The sequence below is a fragment of the Podarcis muralis genome, chromosome 13 (genome assembly GCF_964188315.1).
Source record: "Podarcis muralis chromosome 13, rPodMur119.hap1.1, whole genome shotgun sequence".
Classification (NCBI taxonomy): domain Eukaryota; kingdom Metazoa; phylum Chordata; class Lepidosauria; order Squamata; family Lacertidae; genus Podarcis; species Podarcis muralis.
The window spans coordinates 30,165,999-30,188,106 of NC_135667.1; the positions used below are offsets into that span (position 1 = coordinate 30,165,999).

The window sequence follows — 22,108 nt, forward strand, 5'->3', positions numbered from 1 at the left end:
CCCAGCCGAACCAATCCATGCAGATCAGCTTTCCTCAGGCTTGCGCCAGACGAAATAAATTTAAACCCTTCTTCCCACTTTGGGGCTGTGTCTTTAATTTTTCTGCCTTTTGCCACTGCACCCGAAATCAGTGGGGCAGAAGAACATGCATAGGGGTCTGGGAACAGGTCCCCCATCTGCGCAGGGGGTTAGCCAATTCTAAACCAAAGGCATTCTCTGCCCCACACACAAAAGGCTACCTCTGGCAGAAGTATTCGGAGCAAAATGAAATTAAGATGAACCAACCACACTTGTTTCCCCAATCAGGCTGGGCGCCTTTTTCTTCCAGGTGTCTTCTGAGAAAATGTTTTATAGTTGCACCCAACACAATAGCTGGTGTTACTAGGCTCCACATTTTATTGAGGCATAACATCTGTACAATACAAAAATTAAAACAGTTATTATAAATACAGCTCATAATAATAAGCAACACATAGCAATAAACAGTACAGGATGGTGCACAGTTCATAATAAGCCTAATGAATGCGTACTAAATTGCAGTATCAAATTATGCACAATCTCATCTCATCCCAGCAATAAACGCTGCCACCTCAGGAAAATACAGAGTCTCTTAACCTCAGTCTTGTTGCGTACTTTACTTGAATTCTCCATCCATGCCTGGCCTGGCCTGACCTGACCTGCCATAATATTCTGTAGCAGTCCAACTCTTGTAAAGTAATAGCAGTAATAATAAGTTATAAAGTTAACCTGTGTTATAAATGATAGCAGTAAAAAAAATTACAGAAAAATGAAGCCCTACAGGTACAACTGTTTGCGTTTAGAGTATTCATTTGCAAGTATGCAGCTCTGCATCCTCAAATGAAATAAGGTCATTACTCTTTTGTGAAAAAAGAAAATCAAGTTTCTAATCCTTCATGTAACAGCTTGAAAAGACGTGAGCAGTCTAAGGTTGCCATGTGTCCTCTTTTTCCAGACACATCCTCTTTTTCAGGGGTAAAATTTTTGCCTGAGTGGGTTTTTTAAATTTGCCAAAATGTCTGTGGCTATACTTTCTGGATGAGAGATAGACATAACTGGTGGTTGAAGACTTGCTTTTCTCTTCTCTTCTCCTGCCCCCTCAGCAATATATCACAGCTTCTATAACCTACATATAATAAGAGTATTTAAAATGAGAGTCAACATAGCGTTCTCTTTTTTGCTCTTCAGAATATGCCAACCCTAGTAGAACCTGGTGTCTCAGGTGCTGAGAAATGGCAGGTCAGAGGGTGGGAATTCAATATCCCACCTTCCCTTGGATTATTTTCTTTACTCTGCACCAAGGTCCAGTTTCCCCTCCTTTCACTCCCTAGTCCATCCTTCCAAGTATTTTAGATTACATCTCCCATCAGCCTCAACCAGCATGGCCAATAGTCAGCGATGATGGGAGCTAACATCCCAAAACATTTCGAGGGCACCAGGTTGGGGAGGTCCTGGCTCAGTTCTTGCCAATGCTTTTAAAACCTTTAATTTTGGAGAGACTGAGTTGACATTTACGCACATCCCTTAGTACGCATTTGCTTATAGGATCATTGTTTTGCACAGCTCTGTAAATCTTGCTTCCTTTGGTTACTCTGCCATGCCAAAGGACAAGAACATAAGAACAGCCCCACTGGATCAAACTGTTGGTTCGTCTAGTGGTGGTGGGGGGGCAGTGTGGCCCTCAAAGACTCACTGTGTGGCCCTTGGGACTCTCTTCAGGCCGTATTTCCTCTCTACTCACACCCACTGCCCCAATTTCACACCCCTCACCAGCCCTACTTTGCACCTTTCTCGAATGCGCCCATGACATCTAAAAATGCCTCCAGCTTGCCTGTATGGAGAGCAAAAAGGGGTGTGGATGTGTAGAATATAATATAAATATAAATTATCGAGGTGTGGAGGAAGGGCAAAAATTTGTGCTCAGGCACTACACCCTACGTGAAAGGATCAAAGGAGCGCTTTGCTCCTTTGCAATCATAGTATAATAGATATTATGGGTGGCATGTAATCCTTTGATTATTCATGACAAATATCTGCAGTGCAGGTATAAAATTGCTGTGTATGTGTGTATCAATATGTGTGTGTGCATGTGACAGAGAGGCCACAGATGTTGCAGATTCTTGCTCCAAAATTTCGCAGCATGTGGTGGAGGCTGTGTGTTCTTCCATCCTTTCAGAATATCCCCAGTGGCAGGACGGCAAGGGTCTTTTGCAAGCAGCTTTGTCATCAGCTGGAAGCTTTATGCAAAGTAGGGGTGGTTTTAGTTCCCGGTGTTTTTAACAAGTGTTGAAGAACTGAAGCAGGGAGACCGAAAGGATTAGCAACGTTTCATTTCAAAAGCACTATCCTCCTGGATGGAGCCAGGAAGTGGGTGGGGTGGGGCAGGGACATCCCAATGAATCAGGTAGAAGCTAAGATTTGGTGGGTCCTGTGCAAGCCAGGAAGAATCTCTTGGGTTCAAGGTGGAGATGGAAAGAATCTGAAATTTGCTGGCTTTTCATATTCTAGCACTGGTAATCTAATTAAATGTGGTTTTATCAGTAATTGGTTGGCAATCTTTCTTTAGACTACGGGAAGTCAACGTAATGCTCTCCAGATGTTGTTGAGCTGCAACTTCCATAAACCCCAGCTAGCAAGATCTAGGGTCAGGGTTAGTAGGAGTCCAACATCTGGAGAGCATCAGCACACCCTCCAACATTTATCCAGTGAAATATAGGGACGTCCTATTCCATTATTATTATTTCTGTTGTTGTTGTTAATACCCCTGCCACCTGACTGGGTTGCCCCAGCCACTCTGGGTGGCTTCCAACACACACACACACACACACACACACACACACACACACACACATATAGACGCAGGTGGCGCTGTGGGTTAAACCACAGAGCCTAGGACTTGCTGGTCGGAAGGTCGGCGGTTCGAATCCCCGCGACGGGGTGAGCTCCCATTGCTCGGTCCCAGCTCCTGCCAACCTAGCAGTTCGAAAGCACCTCAAAGTGCAAGTAGATAAATAGGGACTGCTCTCTGGCGGAAAGGTAAATGGTGTTTCCGTGCACTGCTCTGGTTCGCCAGAAGCGGCTTAGTCATGCTGGCCACATGACCCGGAAGCTGTCTGCGGACAAGTGCCAGCTCCCGGCCTCTTGAGCGAGATGAGCGTGCAACCCCAGAGTCGGTCACGACTGGACCTGATGGTCAGGGGTACCTTTACCTACACACACACACACACTAAAAAAAAAAAACTTCTGTATGCAGGGCTGCCTTCAGATGTCTTCTAAAGGTTGTGTAGTTACTTATCTCCTTGTCTCAGGGGTTGCATAACTCTATACCCTCCAACATTTATCCAATAAAAATAGGGACATCCTATCATACCATCCAACATTTCTCTGATGAAAATAGGGGTGTGCTAAAAAAAAGCTAAGGAAAGGGACGCGGGTGGTGCTATGGTCTAAACTACACAGCCTAGGGCTTGCCAATCGGAAGGTCGGTGGTTTGAATCCCTGCGACGGGGTGAGCTCCCATTGCTCGGTCCCTGCTGCTGCCAACCTAGCAGTTCGAAAGCATGTCAAGTAGATAAATAGGTAGATAAATAGCAAGTAGATAAATAGGTACCGCTCCAGCGGGAAGGTAAATGGCGTTTCTGTGCACTGCTCTGGTTCGCCAGAAGCGGCTTAGTCATGCTGGCCACATGACCCGGAAGCTGTACGTCGGCTCCCTCGGCCAATAAAGCGAGATGAGCACCGCAACCCCAGAGTCGGTCACGACTGGACCTAACGGTCAGGGGTCCCTTTACCTTTTTAAGGAAAAGCAGGACATTTGGGATCAAATCAGAAACCAGGAAGGCTTCTGTAAATCCAGGTCTGCCCCTGGAAAATAGGGACACTTGAAGGGTCTGCATGAGGTTTACAACCTTTGCTCTAGATTGAAGGAGCTGGTGTAGATCCCCCCATCCTAAGCTTTGGCTTAGCAGAGAAACCTGTTCAGCCTCACAGGCACACTGGCTCAGCCTAGTTAGCTCAAAATCAGGCCTGTGATGGCCATAGGCAGGAGCTCTGGAATGTTGGAACCAGTCAGTCAGTTCACGTATGTGTTGTTTGCAACATAGCTTAGCCAGCTATTGTGGAATCCACACACGCTGGCCAGGCATGTAGGTCTTCCCACTCCTTGCCCCGACTCAAGGCAGGGGCAGCTGCAGGCATGATCCGTGGTGCTGCTCAGTGACAGGAGTGTTGCAAAACTTGTTGCGTTGAAGTTAAATGAAGTTGTTGGCCATGGTTAACCTTGTCATTGCAAGAGTAGAGAGAAACCACTAGAGAAGGACATACCTGGGCAAAAAAACCACACACCATCAAACCATGAAGCAAATGGTATCCTGAGTCGGCTGAGCAAAGCAGAGGCCGATGTTGATCATGAAGGCAGATAAAGGTGGAGTCAAAGGGATGGGCAAGGGAAGGATTCAGCAGACAGGGTGTGTGTCATTAGTGTTAATAAGATAAACTTAATTGCAAAATATGCGTCCTCATTCTCGCTCTTTGTTCCTTTGTTTCTGCATTCTGGAGCATCCTCCAGAGTTTCTGCTGTGGCTGCGTCTCAGCCTGACCATTCTCCAGTCATAGAGGTGTGTTTGGAGGGAAGAACTGGAGGTGTTCTCTGCCTTATAAAAGATCTGTTGGCATTCGAGCCCATAACTGGAGGGAGAGAAGCAGGAAGGCAGCTGGAAAATGTGGTTTGAACACTGGGTTTAAATTAGAATTAATGTGTGGCGAGGAAAGGAGAGAGTGTATGAGCTCAAGACTTGCAGTCACAACAAACCTGGACATAGGGTTGCAAGGTCAGGAGCATCCCAGACCCTGAAATTTCAGGGCCCAGACCTGAGACCTAGGGGCAGTTCCTGAAGGTGTCATGGAGGCATAGCTGTCAACGTTTCCCTTTTTTTAAGGGAAATTCCCATATTCCGAATAGGATTCCTTGCAAGAAAAGGGAAAAGTTGACAGCTATGCATGGAGTTGGGTGCTGGAGATGGGGGTTAATTGGGAGAGGGGAGTGGAGGAAGGCAGCTCCCAACAGAATATCTGTGCTACAATTTGGAGCTAGTTGTTGCTAAGCTGAATCTTGCAAGTTGTATGCACAATCTTCTTAATTATTTTTAATTATTATTAAAGGTATTCACCTGGAGATTCAGGCCCGCCACCTGCCACCTGGAGCAGGGCAGGCAAACCTGAAGACTTCATGTCAGAGCTGGAGGTTTGGCAACACTACCTAGAATCTGTGGCAACTGGCCCTAAGAGGCATTTTCCTAGGGAGATGCTGGGATTTCCTTCTGATGCAACAGAGATGCTTTCAGTATAAAATGTCTGTGTTAGGCTCTGGGGGAAGGCTGTGGCTCAGTAGCAGAGCACATGCTTTGCATGCAGAAGGCATCGGGTTCAAACCCAGGTGTCTCCAGATGGGGCTGGGGGAGACTTTTGCCCGAATCCCTGGGGCGCTGCTGCCTGTCAGCATCAAGAGTGCCAAGCTAGATGGAGCAGTGACCTGACTTGGTATAAGACAGTTCCTTATGTTCCTAGGATATAGGTGATTTTAAGGTGATGTGGCATATTCTCAAGTGACATGACAAAATTATTTAGGGGACTCAAATCTCACTGGGGTAACCTCCCTGAACCCCTTTCAAAAAAATTGGATCGCATTGATACATGGACTAGATGATCCTCAGGGTCTCTTTCAACTCTACAATTCTATGATTCTGTGTTTGGACACCTCCACCACAAAGCCTCTCCAACATCCATCTTAGTTTACGGGGGGCAGCAAGGAAGGTTTGTGGCGACTGCAGTCTTCAAGCATACATGGCCATGCCGACTGCTGCAAGGAAGCAAAGGGACCGCTGGGTGGAACGCGCATCAGCTGCAACTTCATATAAGGCCAACCCAGCAACGTGCTCCATCTCGAGTTTCTCCAGATATGCATGATGCCATTTTAATTTTGGGTGGGGCTATTGGCGGGGCTGCAAAAGAGATCAGGCTGCCAGTATCCATTGCACCATCAGAGGATTAAGCTACGTGGCAATCACCAGCTTCATGACTCGGCAACTCCCACACTGCTTCACTCTAAAAAAAGGGGGGGGCAATGTTTCCTTGTTGCTGGTGGACCTTACAACTGGATCCTGGACACAATCCTTGGTCAGTTAAGAAAATATTGGAAAGGTTCAAAGGAATTATGTGCATGCTCCTTCTTTTGCTGCTGTGATGTAGGCAACCCTCCCCTATTCCTTAGGGCCAGTCTGTGCTCCTCACACATGACAATTATGGGTGGGGCCAGTGCCAGACTTAGGTATAAGCTAAACAAGCTTATAGCTTAGGGTCCCACTCTCTTGGGGGCCCCAAAAAAATTTAAAGGAAAAAAACACCTGGGTGTACATTTCCAAAATATAAGATAAAAAACAAATAAAATGAAACCTACATACAGCATCAGTGTTCTGTGTTGTGTAGGCTCCTATGATGTAAATAATGGACCCCACCTGCTAGCCTGCTCCCCACAATATCACTGGTTTGCTCATTTCTATATATAGGGTGCCTACATTCTGCATGGACTGGTTGCATGGCAAAATGCGCAAATGGCTTTACATACCTATTAGGTCCATAAATTACCATATAGCATATATTCAACACACACAAAAAAGCAGCAACTTGTTGTTGACAAAGGACAGCTGGACATATAAAGGGCCCCATTACCTCCATTAGCTTAGGGCCTCATCAAACCTAAATCCGGCCCTGGGTGGGGCCGAAGCTAGTGATGGGTGGGGCCAGAGCCCAAAGTAGGAGGAGTCACTTCACTCTCTGCCACTCCCCCCCCCCCACTCTCAAGCTCTCTCTTTCTGACATGCCCTGACAGTTCTGCCACCATTCCTAAGGATATATCCACCTGATGGGTTTTTGCACCAGTGATAGTGTCAGGGCCTGAGCGATCCCAGCTTCTGGTTGCCCAGGAGCCAAAGATCTGAAACCATTATTCTACCCCTATGTGGCTAGGCTGTTTGTCACAAGGGGTGTGTGGGTGTGTAATCAGCTTGGTGGCAACGCCTCCATTCCCAAATGCTGCGAGACTTCGAGAAGGAGCACACTTCTGAAACTTTTTAGAATGAACATTCAGCTGCCTTTCCAACTCTGTACCTCATGGTTGCAAAACAGCCAGGCAGCCAGAAGCAACATTTGTGAAACAGAATCACTTTGGAAACCCAGATTCCCGATTGCTTTATGCAGAAGTAAACTTTTATTAGAGGTGCAAGCACAGAGAAGATTCCAGAGGAAGGGAAAAGCAGGTGTACATCAGAGGAAGGAAGGAAATCCATCTGCACACACCCTTTATGTCCTTGCCACCTACACAAGAGAGGTTAGACGATGTGGGACTCCAATTTGTTTATGAAAATCCAAATGTATATTCACCTAAGTTTTCTGAGCTTTCTTGATCACATATGCTGTGATGGCAGATATAGGTTGGGGCAAGTTAATCTACTTAAGGGTTTAGTTTCTTTCTTTTTAAGTGAAATTTCAAAAGTATAATAAATTTTTGAAATGTAAGGAGATTCTAATTCAAAACCTCTGCTTAATTCCGAAGGCGTGTGCCACTTCATTTCAGGTATGTTAAAGCGCACATTTTGTTATGCATATTTTCTATTTTGGACAATATTTGGACATAGCCTTGTATATGCCGATTTAACACGTATAATGTCCCTTTTCTTGCTTTGCAGCTCAGTCTAAAGATGGTACCCGACAAGGCTGCAGCAACTAAGTACATCTGGAAAATGTTATAGAATCATATAGTTTTGGAAGGGACCCCAAAGGTTGCGGGGGGAGAGGCATGCATTTGGGACCGGCCCCACTGACTTCATGCTATCAGCAGTATCGGTCAAATGGAAGAAGAATTGTTTCTTGCTCTTTGCTCTTGCGTCAATCCGTTCTTTTATTTGGAAGAGGGAGATGCCGTCATGCCTTCATACGTCGGTTAATAGCCTATTGAAAGAGAGAGGAACATGTTTCTGCATTTTAAAGGCTCAGTGGTCACCAACGAACCACTCAGGAACAAGACCGAGATAGAGTCGGAGAAACCACACAGAGCCAGAAACCTTAGCAGACTTTCTGGCCTTTCTGGCTTCTCCCATTTCTTCCATTGTTACTCCTCTTTCTAACATTCTGCCCCACTCAAGTAACTCTAGAAAACAAAGGATGGGAGATCAGGAGACATTTTAAGTCCTATTCCTGCCCCCACCTCTTGCTCATATGGATAGGGTTCCCATATTCCAGATTGCAAATCTCGGCTGCCTAGGTAAAGGGACCCCTGACCATTAGGTCCAGTTGTGGCCGACTCTGGGGTTGCGGCGCTCATCTCGCTCTATAGGCCGAGGGAGCCGGCGTACAGCTTCCGGGTCATGTGGCCAGCATGACTAAGCCACTTCTGGCGAACCAGAGCAGCGCACGGAAACGCCGTTTACCTTCCCGCCAGAGCGGTACCTATTTATCTACTTGCACTTTGATGTGCTTTTGAACTGCTAGGTTGGCAGGAGCAGGGACCGAGCAACGGGAGCTCACTCTGTTGCGGGGATTCGAACTGCCGACCTTCTGATCGTCAAGTGCTAGGCTCTGTGGTTTAACTCACAGCGCCACTCGCAAATCTCGGCTGACTACTATTAACCAAATTGTTTGCAATTGTTTTATTCCAGAGATGTGTTTGTGCATCATCTGCATAAAACTCACAGTGGCAAACATATCAAATAATGAAAATGGAGGCGATAAAACATGATCCTAAAATCAATAATGCTCTAATTTGCTGAGAATTAAACACCATTCATTTTAACACAATGCTGTAGCCTTAAACACATATATAATCTAGATCCAAACATAAGATCATGACTTATGGCTACATTTACCACATAGTTTGGTCCTGCGTAGCTGGTTTCCTCTTTTAAAAATAATCAGCACTTCTCCAAAGCTGGATAAGAACTGTAGTATGTGGGGGAGATTCAACCCTTTTACCCCTCTGATAGTCACATTCTGAATCTCCCTCTTCTCCTGCAGTTATAGTCGTACCTTGGATCCCAAATGCCTTGCAAGTCGAATGTTTTGGCTCCCGAATGCCGCAAACCCGGAAGTGAGTATTCCAGTTTGCGAATGTTCTTTAGAACCTGAAAGTCCGACGGGGCTGACGGGGCTTCCGATTGGCTGCAGGAGCTTCCTGCAGCCAATCAGAAGCCAAGCTTTGGTTTCTGAATGTTTTGGAGGTCGAGTGGACTTCCAGAATGGATTCCATTCGACTTCCAAGGTACAACTGTATAGAGAAGGGCTAACAGATGGTAAATTAGCATAAAATGTTGATGAAAAGATGGAATGAAAATTATATATACACACAGACGTATACATCCTGTTACAGAAATGCATAGATTGAGAAACGTAAAATCAGTGTTTCCAAGGCAAGAAAGACTGGTTACAGGAAGTTCAGAACCTTTAAACACCTTTAAACAAAATCTTTTCTTTCTGCAAAGATTATGCAGGCATGAGATTTTTAGTTGATGGTGTCTGATTTTAAATTTTTTTATTGTTTTTATTAGTTACTTTTATAAACTGCTTTGATCATTTTTGATTTTTAAAAAATATTTTTATAAATAAATAAATAATAAACATGGTATGGTTCTTCTTACCTTGCTCTTCGTAAGAGCCAGACTGGGATTGGGTGGATGAATGGCTGTGACATAATGAAGGCCTGTTTTGAGATGAGGGAGAAGATTGATAATGGCCACCACTTCCTCCAGAACTTCCTCCTTGAGAAATTCCACCAGGTGATTGTCTTCCTCCACTTCCTCCTCCTCTAGAACTTCCTCCTTGAGAAATTCCACCAGGTGATTGTCCTCCTCCACTTCCTCCTCCTCTAGAACTTCCTCCTTGAGAAATTCCACCAGGCGATTGTCGTCCTCCACTAGAACTTCCTCCATATGACATTCCACCAGGAGATTGCTGGCCTCCACTTCCTCCTCTAGAACTTCCTCCATATGACATTCCACCAGGAGATTGCTGGCCTCCACTTCCTCCTCCTCTAGAACTTCCTCCTTGAGAAATTCCACCAGGAGATTGCTGGCCTCCACTTCCTCCTCCTCTAGAACTTCCTCCTTGAGAAATTCCACCAGGAGATTGCTGGCCTCCACTTCCTCCTCCTCTAGAACTTCCTCCTTGAGAAATTCCACCAGGCGATTGTCGTCCTCCACTAGAACTTCCTCCATATGACATTCCACCAGGAGATTGCTGGCCTCCACTTCCTCCTCTAGAACTTCCTCCATATGACATTCCACCAGGAGATTGCTGGCCTCCACTTCCTCCTCCTCTAGAACTTCCTCCATATGACATTCCACCAGGAGATTGCTGGCCTCCACTTCCTCCTCCTCTAGAACTTCCTCCATATGACATTCCACCAGGAGATTGCTGGCCTCCACTTCCTCCTCCTCTAGAACTTCCTCCATATGACATTCTACCAGATGATCGTCCTCCTCCTGAACTTCCACCAGATGATCCACCTCCTCCTTGCCCTATATCAGCCCTTTGACAAATAAAAAGAGGTGTTATTTTAGATGGGGGAAGAGAGATATCAGGTACATGATTTGACAGACGCTATCTTTTGTATTTATATCATTTTTTGCTCTATCATTGTGCCCCAGCCTGAATCAAATAACGTGGGTGATAAAGAGTACAGTGATATTTTGAGCAGATTGCCCAATTTCATATTTGTTTGCCAAAATTTAAACACACTGGGATGGCTGCGACTAAGTACGTCAACTTGCCTCTCCTTGATATCAATGTGAAAAGTTAGCCATGGCTTATTTTATTCAAAACATAACTATGCTTCATCAGAAGATTCCAGGGTAGTGCACAAAAGTGGGGAAACAATTCACACAATATATATACAACTATAAACAAAACAGCAACAAACTTAAGCTTCATTGATTTCGGTGGGATCTAAGTAGAACAGTCTGGATCGAAATCAAATCTTCTAATTTAGAGTTGCCTCTACCCAACATCCCTCATTACGGATGCTGTTGAATGCAGAAGGTTTGTGGTGTGAGGGACGGGAAGTTTAAAACTAAAATATTTGACAGGTTAATAATATTTAGCACAGTTTCCTTCTATGACACCAAGAAAACATACAATTTAACAAAACAGAATCACAAGGCTACCTGTAATTTATGGCATCAATTTATCTCACCAGGCACAAAAGTGCAAGAAAGTCTCTTATTTGAGGAAGAAGTGTATATTTAGATATTCAAAAGAATTTCAGGAAGCAGCAGAGCAAAAATTGTTCAAGTTTGCGACTACAGATTCACTGGATCAAAATCTGGCATGGACCTGGGGTCAAAACTGGGATTGGGTAGAAATTATAGAACAGGAGATGTGCCCACGCTCCTCCCTGGTCCTAGAACCATGTAAAGGACATGTCTACTATGGCATGGCATTTTTAGCTGGATTTACCACTGAGTACCAACCAGTCTGGGATGCGGGTGGTGCTGTGGTCTAAACCACAGAGCCTAGGGCTTGCCGATCAAAAGGTCGGCGGTTCGAATCCCCGCGACAGGGTGAGCTCCCATTGTTCGGTCCCTGCTCCTGCCAACCTAGCAGTTTGAAAGCACGTCAAAGGGCAAGTAGATAAATAGGTACTGCTCCGGCGGGAAGGTAAACTGCGTTTCCGTGCAATGCTCTGGTTCACCAGAAGCGGCTTAGTCATGCTGGCCACATGACCCGGAAGCTGTACACCGTTTCCCTCGGCCAGTAAAGCGAGATGTGCACCGCAACCCCAGAGTCGTTCGTGACTGGACCTAACGGTCAGGGGCCCCTTTACTTTTACCAGCCAGTCTGGTCCAGTGAATAGGGTTGTAGAGTGGGGTCTGAAAATTTCAATTGTCAGTTGCAGTTCCTCAATCTATCATCCAGTTTCAAAGGTTTGTTGTGAAAGTGAATCAAGAGGTCATAAAGAGCCTTGCAGGAGAATAAGCGCTCAAGAGATGTAATGCATAAAAATTGCAAGTTTGGGGGAGAGATGTTCTCCAGGAGAAGATTCTCAGGGGCCATTTCTCCCACAATCCTATAAATAGCAACTGACGTATTATTGGACTCATTCCTGTGTAAATTCTACATACGCGAGGTGCTTCCCTTCCTCAAGCAGTTGACGGTACTGGTTGATCTCCCCCTCCAGATGGGTCTTGATCCCAAGGAGTGTCTGGTACTCCTGGCTTTGATTCTGGATCTCATACTTAATACTGGTCAGCTCCTGTTCCAGGGGCTCAACGAGGCTCACGATCTGCTGCAGCTGCATGTTGTAGCGTCCTTCTGTGTCGTTCAGGTTGTTTTGCAGAGACTGGAGCTGCAAAGCAAATACAGAGACTTCAAGAGCAGGGGCAAAACATAGGCCCAGCTTTGTTCATTCATTCCTGCATATCAGGTGTGGGGACCATTTGACCCTTCAGATGTTGCTGAACAACTTCCACCAACCCTAGCAAGCATGGCCAATAGCCGGGGCTGATGGAAGATTTAGAACAGCAACATTGGGGGGGGGGCAAAGTGTCCCCACTCCTGTTCCACATTAGGTGCCAGGTCTAGCGTTATGTACTGAAGTTCTCACCCTGGGCCAGCAGGGGGATACTGTAGATATATTTTACTCAGGTCCACATATGCAAATAAGGGATCAAAAGTGATGTTCAGTGATTGGATAGTTACAGAAAGTTGTTACAGTTATGTTGTACTGGAGCTCTATATAAGCAGGCTGGCTGAGCCCTTCAGTTCAGTTCTGTTCTGGCCTGTGAATAAACAAGAGCTGTTTGAAGAATCGCGGTGTCGTCTGATATGTTCACCCACGACTTAACATCTAGCATAGCCTTCTTTCTGGTATGGTGTGAAGCTGCATTGCACCAAAAGATCCCAACGGCTTCAAACAACTGAGACTAGTTCTATGGAACGATGATGCAGAATTGGAAGCTGTGACTCACTAAACTGATCTGTGACTGCAGCTCAATTTCCAGGGTTTGATATTGCTGACTGAGCTCCATCACTTCTTTGTTACCGGTCCCAATCTCCTGGTCGCTCGACTTTTCTTGCTGACGAGATTCCTCCATCTGGAAAACACAAATAGAGGGCCATGAATTAGGCCTTCCACAAGTGTACACATTCCAAAACAAAGTGGGGTGAAATGAGGAGAATGTGTTGTGCAAAACAGAGGAATGGCAACTTTGGTGGATTTTCATAGTTGTTCCTATGCAGACACTTGAAATAATGGACAATTTGTTTATTTCCCCCTGCCCAAACTTAATAAATATCGTTATTTTAAAAGATGGGAATATTTGTGTTTTTCACACTTCGGTAACAATGTATTTTTTTCAATAATATTTCTAAACATGCAATGCGTATGTTACTAACCTCGTCTCAAATCTTAATGCAGTGGTACCTTGGAAGTCAAACGTAATCCGTTTCGGAAGTCCATACAACTTCCAAAATGTTTGGAAACCAAGGTGCAGGCAAGTTTTTAACATTTGATGAATTATTTTATTTTAATCTTTTATTTTAATCTTTTCAAGGGACGCGGGTGGCGCTGTGGGTAAAAGCCTCATCGCCTAGGGCTTGCAGATCGAAAGGTCGGCGGTTCAAATCCCCGCGGCGGGGTGCGCTCCTGTTGTTTGGTCCCAGCGCCTGCCAACCTAGCAGTTCGAAAGCACTCCCGGGTGCAAGTAGATAAATAGGGACCGCTTACTAGCGGGAAGGTAAACGGCATTTCCGTGTGCTGCGCTGGCTCGCCAGAGCAGCTTCGTCACGCTGGCCAGGTGACCCGGAAGTGTCTCCGGACAGCGCTGGCCCCCGGCCTCTTGAGTGAGATGGGCGCACAACCCTAGAGTCTGTCAAGACTGGCCCGTACGGGCAGGGGTACCTTTACCTTTTACCTTTTTTAATCTTTTGTTGGAAGCCACCCAGAGTGGCTGGGGAAACCCAGCCGGATGGGTGGGGTATAAACAATAAAGTATTGCTGTTGTTGTTACGATTGGCTGCAGGAATCTCCTGCTGCCAATCGGAAGCTGTGGAAGCCCCATCAGACATTTGGGTTCCAAAGAACATTCGCAAACCAGAACAGTCACTTCCAGATTTGTGGTGTTCGGGAGCCAAAATGTTCGACTTGTAAGGCGTTCAGGTTTCAAGGTATATAAGAAGGCTGCCAGGTCAGAACAGAGGCCCATCTAATTCAGGTTCCAATTTCCTACAGGGGCGAAACAGATCCCTATAGGAAGCCCACAAGTAAGCCATGAGCACAATGGCACTCTCCCCTCCTGTGGTTTCAGAGTCATATAGTATTCAGAGTCACATGACCTCCAATAGAGGAAGTAGAACCTAGCCATCAGGGTTATTACCATTCTCCTCTTGCTGATAGCCTCGCCCTCTGTGACTTCATCTAATCCTCTTTCAAAGCCACCCAAGCTGGTTTGCCATCCCTACCAGCGGTGGGAGCCTGTTCCCTAGTTCAATTACGCACTGGGTTTTCAACTGTTGAAGTGAGGGCACTTGGGGAAAGCGCTGGGAAGGTATTGTTTTATACGCGGAGTGCTAAAGGCATGCTTACACTATAAAGCTACATCAATTTGATTCAGTTTCCTAAAGAACTTGGGAATTGTAGCTCAGCCAGGGCGCTGAACATCTTCTGATAATGATCCCTAGTGTCAGATGGCTGTTGCAGTTGCTCGAGAGTAACCAGGCAGGACTCCAACCTGTGTTTTGCAGGCTTTATTTTGGTGCATACTATTTACATTGAAGAGCCCCACAGCTCACGTCTGGCTCAACTGCTAGCAGAATCTGGGAGTGGTCTTTTATTGGACCTCCCCCAACATAACAGTTCCATTACCCCCAACCCTCTCCTCCCCTCTTTGCCCCTTAGCTACTGCACAGGATGGGCGATGGCAAGGGCGTGTTTCCCTCCTGTCTGGCTTACTCAGGCACAGTGTTAAGGCTCCCACCAGCATCCTCAGGTCCTTGCACCTCTTCCCCACTGGAGGTGGGGCTTTCCTCCTCCCTGGAAGAGGAACTGCTTTGCAAGATTTTCAGAGGCTCCCTGTAACGCAACTGCCCTTCTATTTCTCGCCTTTGAGCTGATGGCAGTTCCCTGACACCTCGCCTCCTGCATACAATTTGATTTCTCAAGACTTCTAGGGCGGCGAGCTGGGGAATGACGATTGAATCAATTTATGACTGTGCTACAGATTCCAGTGTTTGCTCCCCACACAGCTACCTACAGATAGGCAAGCAATTGGGTACCTTTTCCTTGTGTCCTTTTAACCTAATGAGTTAAAATTCTTTCTTTCTTTTAGAGCTGGGGTAGGCTGTGAAGAAGCATCCTTTGACCCTGTTCACTGCACTCCCAGGGTTACTCACCTTCGCCTCATACCATTGTTCGACCTCTCTGCGGTTTTGCTGAATGATCTGTTCATATTCATGTCTCAGATCATCCAGTCTCTTTTTCAGATCCTCTCCAGGCTTGGAATCAACCTCAACAGTGACATCCCCACCGGACTGGTGTTGCATACTGTTCTTTACCTGCATGTCCAAAACAAATAAAATATTGAGACCCTCCTGGCACACACAGTGGGCACACTTCCTTAGGCACACTGATGTGTAAATGGTTTTCTGAGTTGGCGGGTGGCGGGTGCTCATTATTGAGAGCATTTGTACCCCACTCTTCAGCCAAAAAGACTTCCGGAGTGACTCACATACAGTCAGTTAAAACAAGACAGTCCCTGTCCACAGGCTTACATTAAATAAATAAAAGATACACGAGAAAATGGACAGGGAGGGAAGAGGGGGAAACAAAACTCAGGCACCAATTCTCAAACAGCTTTTCTTATCATGACCAGCTGGCGCAGTTCTAAATATTAAAGAATATTTAGAAAACTATGGGGAAAAAGGAAACAACTTGGCAGAATTAGACTGATTCTGGTATTGTATAAATATAAGTTCGTAGGGAGGTAAAAAGAAACTATATAAGAAATATGTAACTGTGCAGTATAAAGTAATGGATAGAGAAAGTACAGTGAGATTAATTGGAAGTCAGATTTAAATTTCTTCTCTATAAGTTTTATAATTGTGTTCAGTATCAGGAGTATATATGGCAATAATTATATTAATCTTCTTATATCTTATAGTATGGTGGTTTGTTTGATTTTTCTGTTATTTGATTGATTGATTGTTTACTTGTATGTGCGTCTGTTTTCTCATAAATGTATTTATTTTAAATTAATAAAGATAGAAGAAACAGGTCAGGGGCAAGAGGGATGTGATGTAGCTGCGCTGTTACAGCAGAGGTGATGGAGTAAATTCTGCTTCCCATCTCTCCCACTGACATAGTCACATTCAAAGTGATGGAGCGTATCTCATTCAAAGCAATGGAGTGTGCTTAGACTGCATCCTTCTTTGAGCTCATGTTTGGGCATTGAAATGTGCAGCAATTTCATGCCCACAATTCCCAATTCTGCCAAGGCTATGCACACACTATGTGCAAAATTGATGGGTTTCTGGGGAGCCGGGGGGGGGATCCTTTGTGGGCAGGATCCTGAACCTTGCCTAGGAGTTAGCAGTTCCCTCCTCTGTTTTAAAGTTCCCAAGAGTTACCACAAGGCCAGAGCTGCTGCGTCCTTTATTCCCATACCTAGTGGGAAAGCTGGTATATTCTGGGATTTCACAAAAATATTGGAAGATCCCAGCGCAGGGAGGAAGAAGATGCAAACTTCCTTTCTGAAATTTAACACGTGTCTTCCAAAGGCCTTGGATTTCGTTCCAGGCAAGAGGGGGGTGGGGTGGGCGGCTCTTACTTCACTGTGGTTTTTCTTAAGATGGCTCAGCTCTTCCCGCAGGGATTCATACTCCATCTCCAGGTCAGACTTTTCCAAAGTCAGCTTATCCAAAAGCGGACGTAAACCTTGTAGATCAGCATCTACGCTTTGGAGAAGACCAGCCTCTGTCTCATACCTAAGAAAGCCAAGGAAGTTAGTCTGAAAGGCAACAAAGGCGCAATCTGCAGTGATCCATTCTGTTTGTGACAAAACTATTTGGTTGCTGTTGTTTTAAACGTCTCTCAGGGACCAATCCTAAATTCCAGGGATGCCAACAGGATTTCCAGAGGCTGGTACACTGGATGTGGATTGAGCTACCTGCATCTTCTTGCCCCCCAACCTCACTACCATCAATTGATAGGAACTTCTGTTTCTGTACATGTGTCCAGCTTAGCGTAGCCTACCTTGCTGGGTTGTTGTAAAGAGAAAAAGGGAGAGGGAGGGTAATTTACACAACCTTGGGCCCCTGAGAGGGGCAGGAATGCAAGCTTCTTGTATTAATTTCCAAGGCCCTAAGTATTTAAGGTCCAGGGTACCTCAAGGACTACCTAATTCCTTACGTCTCTGCCCAATCACAGAGGTCTTTGGGAAAGTCACTTGAACGGCCGGGAGGAAAAGCAAGATAGAAATATACAACTATATACAAATATACAAATACTCAAAGCTAAACACTCACACATATTTTGTCATCCTGATAAAGTATCATTGTGTTGAAGTATAGTCTATGGGAATTTTAATTTGCTGTAGCTGTAAAGATATTTAATGATTTTATTGTTTCATTTGCTGATATTGTTTATGGAACCAGAGTGGTTTAACCATTAATCCCTCTTCCCAGGGATTATTTTATACATACATACAGTGGTACCTCTGGTTATGCACTTAATTCATTCCGGAGGTCTGTTCTTAACCTGAAACTGTTCTTAATCTGAAGCACCACTTTAGCTAATGGGGCCTCCTGCTGCTGCTGCGCTGCCACTGCACAATTTCTGTTCTCATCCTGAAGCAAAGTTATTAACCTGAGGTAATATTTCTGGGTTAGTGGAGTCTGTAACCTGAAGCGTATGTAACCTGAAGCGTATGTAACCCGAGGTACCACTGTACATACATACATACATACATACATACATACATACATACCCCACCCATCTGGCTGTGTTACCCCAGCCACCCTGAATGGCTCCCAATAGAATATCAATATCAACATCAACAACAACAACAACAGTGATAAAAGATCAAACATTAAAAACTTCCCTAAACTTGCCTTCAGATTTCTTCTAAACGTTTATTTCCTTGACATCTGATGGGAGGGCGTTCCACAGGGTGGGTGCCACTAGCCAGAAGGCCCTCTGCCTGGTACCCTGTAACCTCACTTCTCGTGGTGAGGGAACCACCAGAAGGCCCTCAGAGCTGGACCTCAGTGTCCAAGGTGAACAATGGGGAGCTCTGGGAATAACAGCTTTATGTAGTGCTTTTTTTCTATTAAAAAAATGTTTAGGGGTACTCTCATTTTACGACTCATTTTGAAATACTGCCCCTCAATGAGGCCAAACTTAGATTCACAAAATGTTAAGGGGTATGCGTTCCTCTGCGTACCCTCAGGAAAAAAAGCACTTGCTTTATGAGAGGAATAGGGGTCTCCTAAGAGCTCAGAGCACCCTCAATAAACTACAGTTCCCAGGATTCTTTGAGAGAAGCCATGGCTGTTTACAGTGGTATAAGAGCATGGGTGCGGATGTGGCCTAATAGGAAGCATCTCTGTATAATGGGCTTACTTCATCTTGAAGTCATTAGCAGCCATCCTTGTGTTATCGATGTCCAGGAGCGTCTTGTTACTCTCGGCCACCGCATCAACCAGCTGCAAGAAGGGGAAAGGGCACATTGGTTGCTAAGGATTCGGGACCACCATGTTTCCCACAGGGATACAAAGGGAAGAAATACCTGATGCAAAACATCACTTTAAAATCATCATCATCATCATGTATGGAAAGCTGACACTCTGATTGGCATTCTGATTGTTGCCATTAGTGCTTAACTAGATGTTATTTAATACTTGTGGCCGCCATCGAGCCACAGCTCTTCCCCACATTCCCCACATTTCATTGAAGCAGTCGTGCTTTCCTCTAGGATACTACAAGCTGGTGGGACCTCAAGCAAGCCAATTCATTCTCCTTCTCATTCTGTACGGTAGCATCCAAAAAAGTAGATCTGCAGGTGTAAGAATTTCTACTTTCGCTATGGAGCTTCCTCTCCTACGCGCCCCGCACCCTTCCTAAATCTGCTCCAGAGGAAAACTCCAGAACAGATTTAGGGAGGCTCACAGGATATACAGGGAGGGGAGAGGTAGAGGAAGTACTTAGAAAGTAGAGGCAATTTTTATCTCTTTTAGTATTTTAGCTTTCATATGTTTCAAAGTAGGGTTGTTATTTTTTCTTAATTTTTTACCTTTTGTAACCCCCCCCCCCCCAATCAAGCGGTACATAAATTTTATGGAAAAATACATACAATAAAGTAAAATACTAGCTGCTGGAAACTGCAGAATGGGAGAATGTCATTGCACTCGTGGTTTTTCCACTGGCATCTATGAGAACAGGATGCTGCACGAGGTGAGCCTTTTGCCTGTTCCAGCAAGGCCTTTACTATATTCTTATGTCCCTCCCCATTGTGATCTGAACAAAACACACATGTCACTAGAGGTGGATCTACACACAGGGGGGGAAACCCTAAAAAGTAAGAAATTAAATCGTTATACCAATAGAAAAAAGACACTATATAAAACCGCTTAGATATTTTTTTTGCTCTCCAGCACCACCTGGTGTTGCATGTTTGTAACGCATCCAAAACACTGTTTTTTGACTAATGTAGCTGAGTCCTAGGTGCCTTAAGGAAAACGTATTCACTGGCACCAGTGAGGGTTGATATGTGACAATAATCTTCTTTTAAAAAAACCAATGGAAACTTTTCCCCAAGGCTCTATTCTAGTCATAGATCTGTTCCCTGATTTTTTTCCTTTTGTGAATTGTTTTTAAACACACACAAACACACAACTCACATCAAAATTGTGCACATTTTATATACAATGTACCCCTAAAGTAACACATTTTTTAATTCTTATTTTTTTAAAAACCACTTTCCCTAAAATACACATTTCTCCATATGTATAAATCTGGAATAAGTTAATATGGTTTGGTTCTCTTTAAAATGTCAACCATTTGGAGTCCCCCTTCATCCTTGCTGTTGAGCAGTTCTCACAATCCATTCACCATAATCCCCATTCTACTGGATTTGAGAAGATGTTGCCTGCTTTGTGCAGCGTTCCACAAATGACCTTCTTAGTCGGAGCCCAAAGAGAAGCCCCTCTCCGAGAGTCAAAACAGATGGGGAAGGGCGAATGAAACTTTATTTGCGTCAGCCACCGGCCATAGCAACCAAAGAACACTGGGATGTACGCAGAACAAAATAAAAAGTCGATTATATAAAACACTTTTAGGGTCCTGAATCAGCAATCGAATAGTGGACCTTACTTGGATTGCGCCAGCTAGAAACTCTGACGGGGAAGGACGATTACGCTACCTCGTGGGAGAGCTTGTCAATCTCGTCGTAGTAAGAGCTGTAGTCTTTCGGTGTGCCGCTCTGCCCATGCTTCCGATGCCACTCTTCAATCAAGTGCTCCAGTTGGTTGTTCTCTGCTTCCAGGTTCCGCACCTGGTCGAGGTAAGAGGCCAGGCGGTCGTTGAGGTTCTGCATGGTGCTCTTCTCGTTGTTGGAGAGGAACCCAGCATCGTCGCCGCCACCAAACCCAAACCCCCCAGAGCTGCCTCCGAAGCCGCCGCCACCAAAGCCACCGCCACCAAAGCCACTGCCACCAAAGCCGCCGCCCCCAAAGCCACTCCCACCACTGAAGCCACTCCCACCCCCATAGCTATGCCCACCACCAAATCCACCACCAAACCCTCCAGGCATGCTATGGCATATCCCCCCTCCAGAGCCAGATCTTCCTCCGCTATAACTTCCACCAGAAAACCCTTGGCTGTTTCTCATGGAGGAAGTGTTTCTCCTAGAGGAGACTGAGGAAGACCCTCCTCCTCCACTGCCACCACCACCGCCACCACCACCACAGACAGATGTCTGCTTGAAGCTAGAGATGCAGCTCATCATGACGGCTATGTGAGGATTCTGTCCAAAGCAATCTTTATTTATACCTTCTACTCCAGGTGTTTCTCCATCCTATGTGGGTTTGTCTGGCTTTATTTGCTGATCCCCGGCATGATTTGCCAAAGGAGACTGTCATTATTTCGAACAATCCCAGTCTGTGTGAGTTTGTTTGTTTGTTTAAAATTCCAACGGTGTAATTTTCACCTGGGTGGCTCCGTGTTTCGTTCTGATCACTTCCACGATTTTACACCCCAAGTGTCTCCTGCAAGTTTGGACTTAGCCTCCTTCAGCCCTGCAATAACATGAAAATTGCAAGAAGGATTATTTGAGATCTATGGGTAGAATTGCAATTGCATACAGCCTGCTTGGCCCACATAAGTGACCTCCTAGAGAGGGACTTGAAAGTTGAAACGGAAGAGTCATAGAATTGTACAGGTCAGCCTTCGCCTACCTGTGTTCTTCAGATGCTATTGGACTCCAACTCCCATCAGCACCAGGTAATCTGGCAACTGTCAGGCATGGTGGTAGTTTTAGTCTAGCGACATCCAGAGAAAGAGAGAGAGCTTAATATATTTAATATTTTATTGTTTAATATATTTATGCCCCATCTTTCCCCAAAGCTGGAATTCGGGTTGGCTTACAATATTTAAAAACATCATTATGAAATACAAAGTAACAAAAACAAACTACAGTGGTACCTCGGGTTAAGTACTTAATTTGTTCCAGAGGTCCGTTCTTAACCTGAAACTGTTCTTAACCTGAAGCACCACTTTAGCTAATGGGGCCTCCCGCTGCTGCCACGCCACTGGTGCGAGATTTCTGTTCTCATCCTGAAGCAAAGTTCTTAACCTGAGGTACTATTTCTGGGTTAGCGGAGTTTGTAACCTGAAGCGTATGTAACCTGAAGCGTATGTAACCCGAGGTACCACTGTAGTTAAAAACAGTAAGTAAACTAGGGCTGCCATACGTTCAGAATTTCCTGGGCATAGCTGGGATTCATCCATTGAAAATGGTGTCCGGGTGGAATTTTTGAAAATGGCAGCCCATAT

General features: G+C 45.2%; 1 protein-coding gene across 1 annotated transcript; it reads right to left on the reverse strand.

Annotated features, from left to right (window-relative positions):
- Positions 1–7,458: 7,458 nt before the first annotated feature.
- LOC114581754 (keratin, type I cytoskeletal 13-like) lies at positions 7,459–20,882 on the reverse strand. The gene is made up of 8 exons (XM_077917298.1): positions 20,478–20,882; positions 18,680–18,762; positions 16,887–17,043; positions 15,454–15,615; positions 13,032–13,157; positions 12,195–12,409; positions 9,705–10,594; positions 7,459–8,022 (listed from the first exon to the last, which is right to left on the reverse strand). The coding sequence occupies exons 1-8, from the start codon at positions 20,865–20,867 to the stop codon at positions 8,015–8,017; spliced, it is 2,031 nt and encodes a 676-aa protein (XP_077773424.1). The 5' UTR covers positions 20,868–20,882; the 3' UTR covers positions 7,459–8,014.
- Positions 20,883–22,108: the final 1,226 nt, after the last annotated feature.

Coding starts and splice junctions, on each gene's coding strand:
- LOC114581754 (XM_077917298.1), bottom strand. CDS start 20,867: ATGCCTGGAGGGTTTGGTGGTGGATTTGGTGGTGGGCATAGCTATGGG. Junction 17,044..18,679: donor GCTAATGACTTCAAGATGAA/GTAAGCCCATTA, acceptor TGGCTTTCTTAG/GTATGAGACAGAGGCTGGTC. Junction 12,410..13,031: donor TGCAGTCACAGATCAGTTTA/GTGAGTCACAGC, acceptor TTTGCTTTGCAG/CTCCAGTCTCTGCAAAACAA.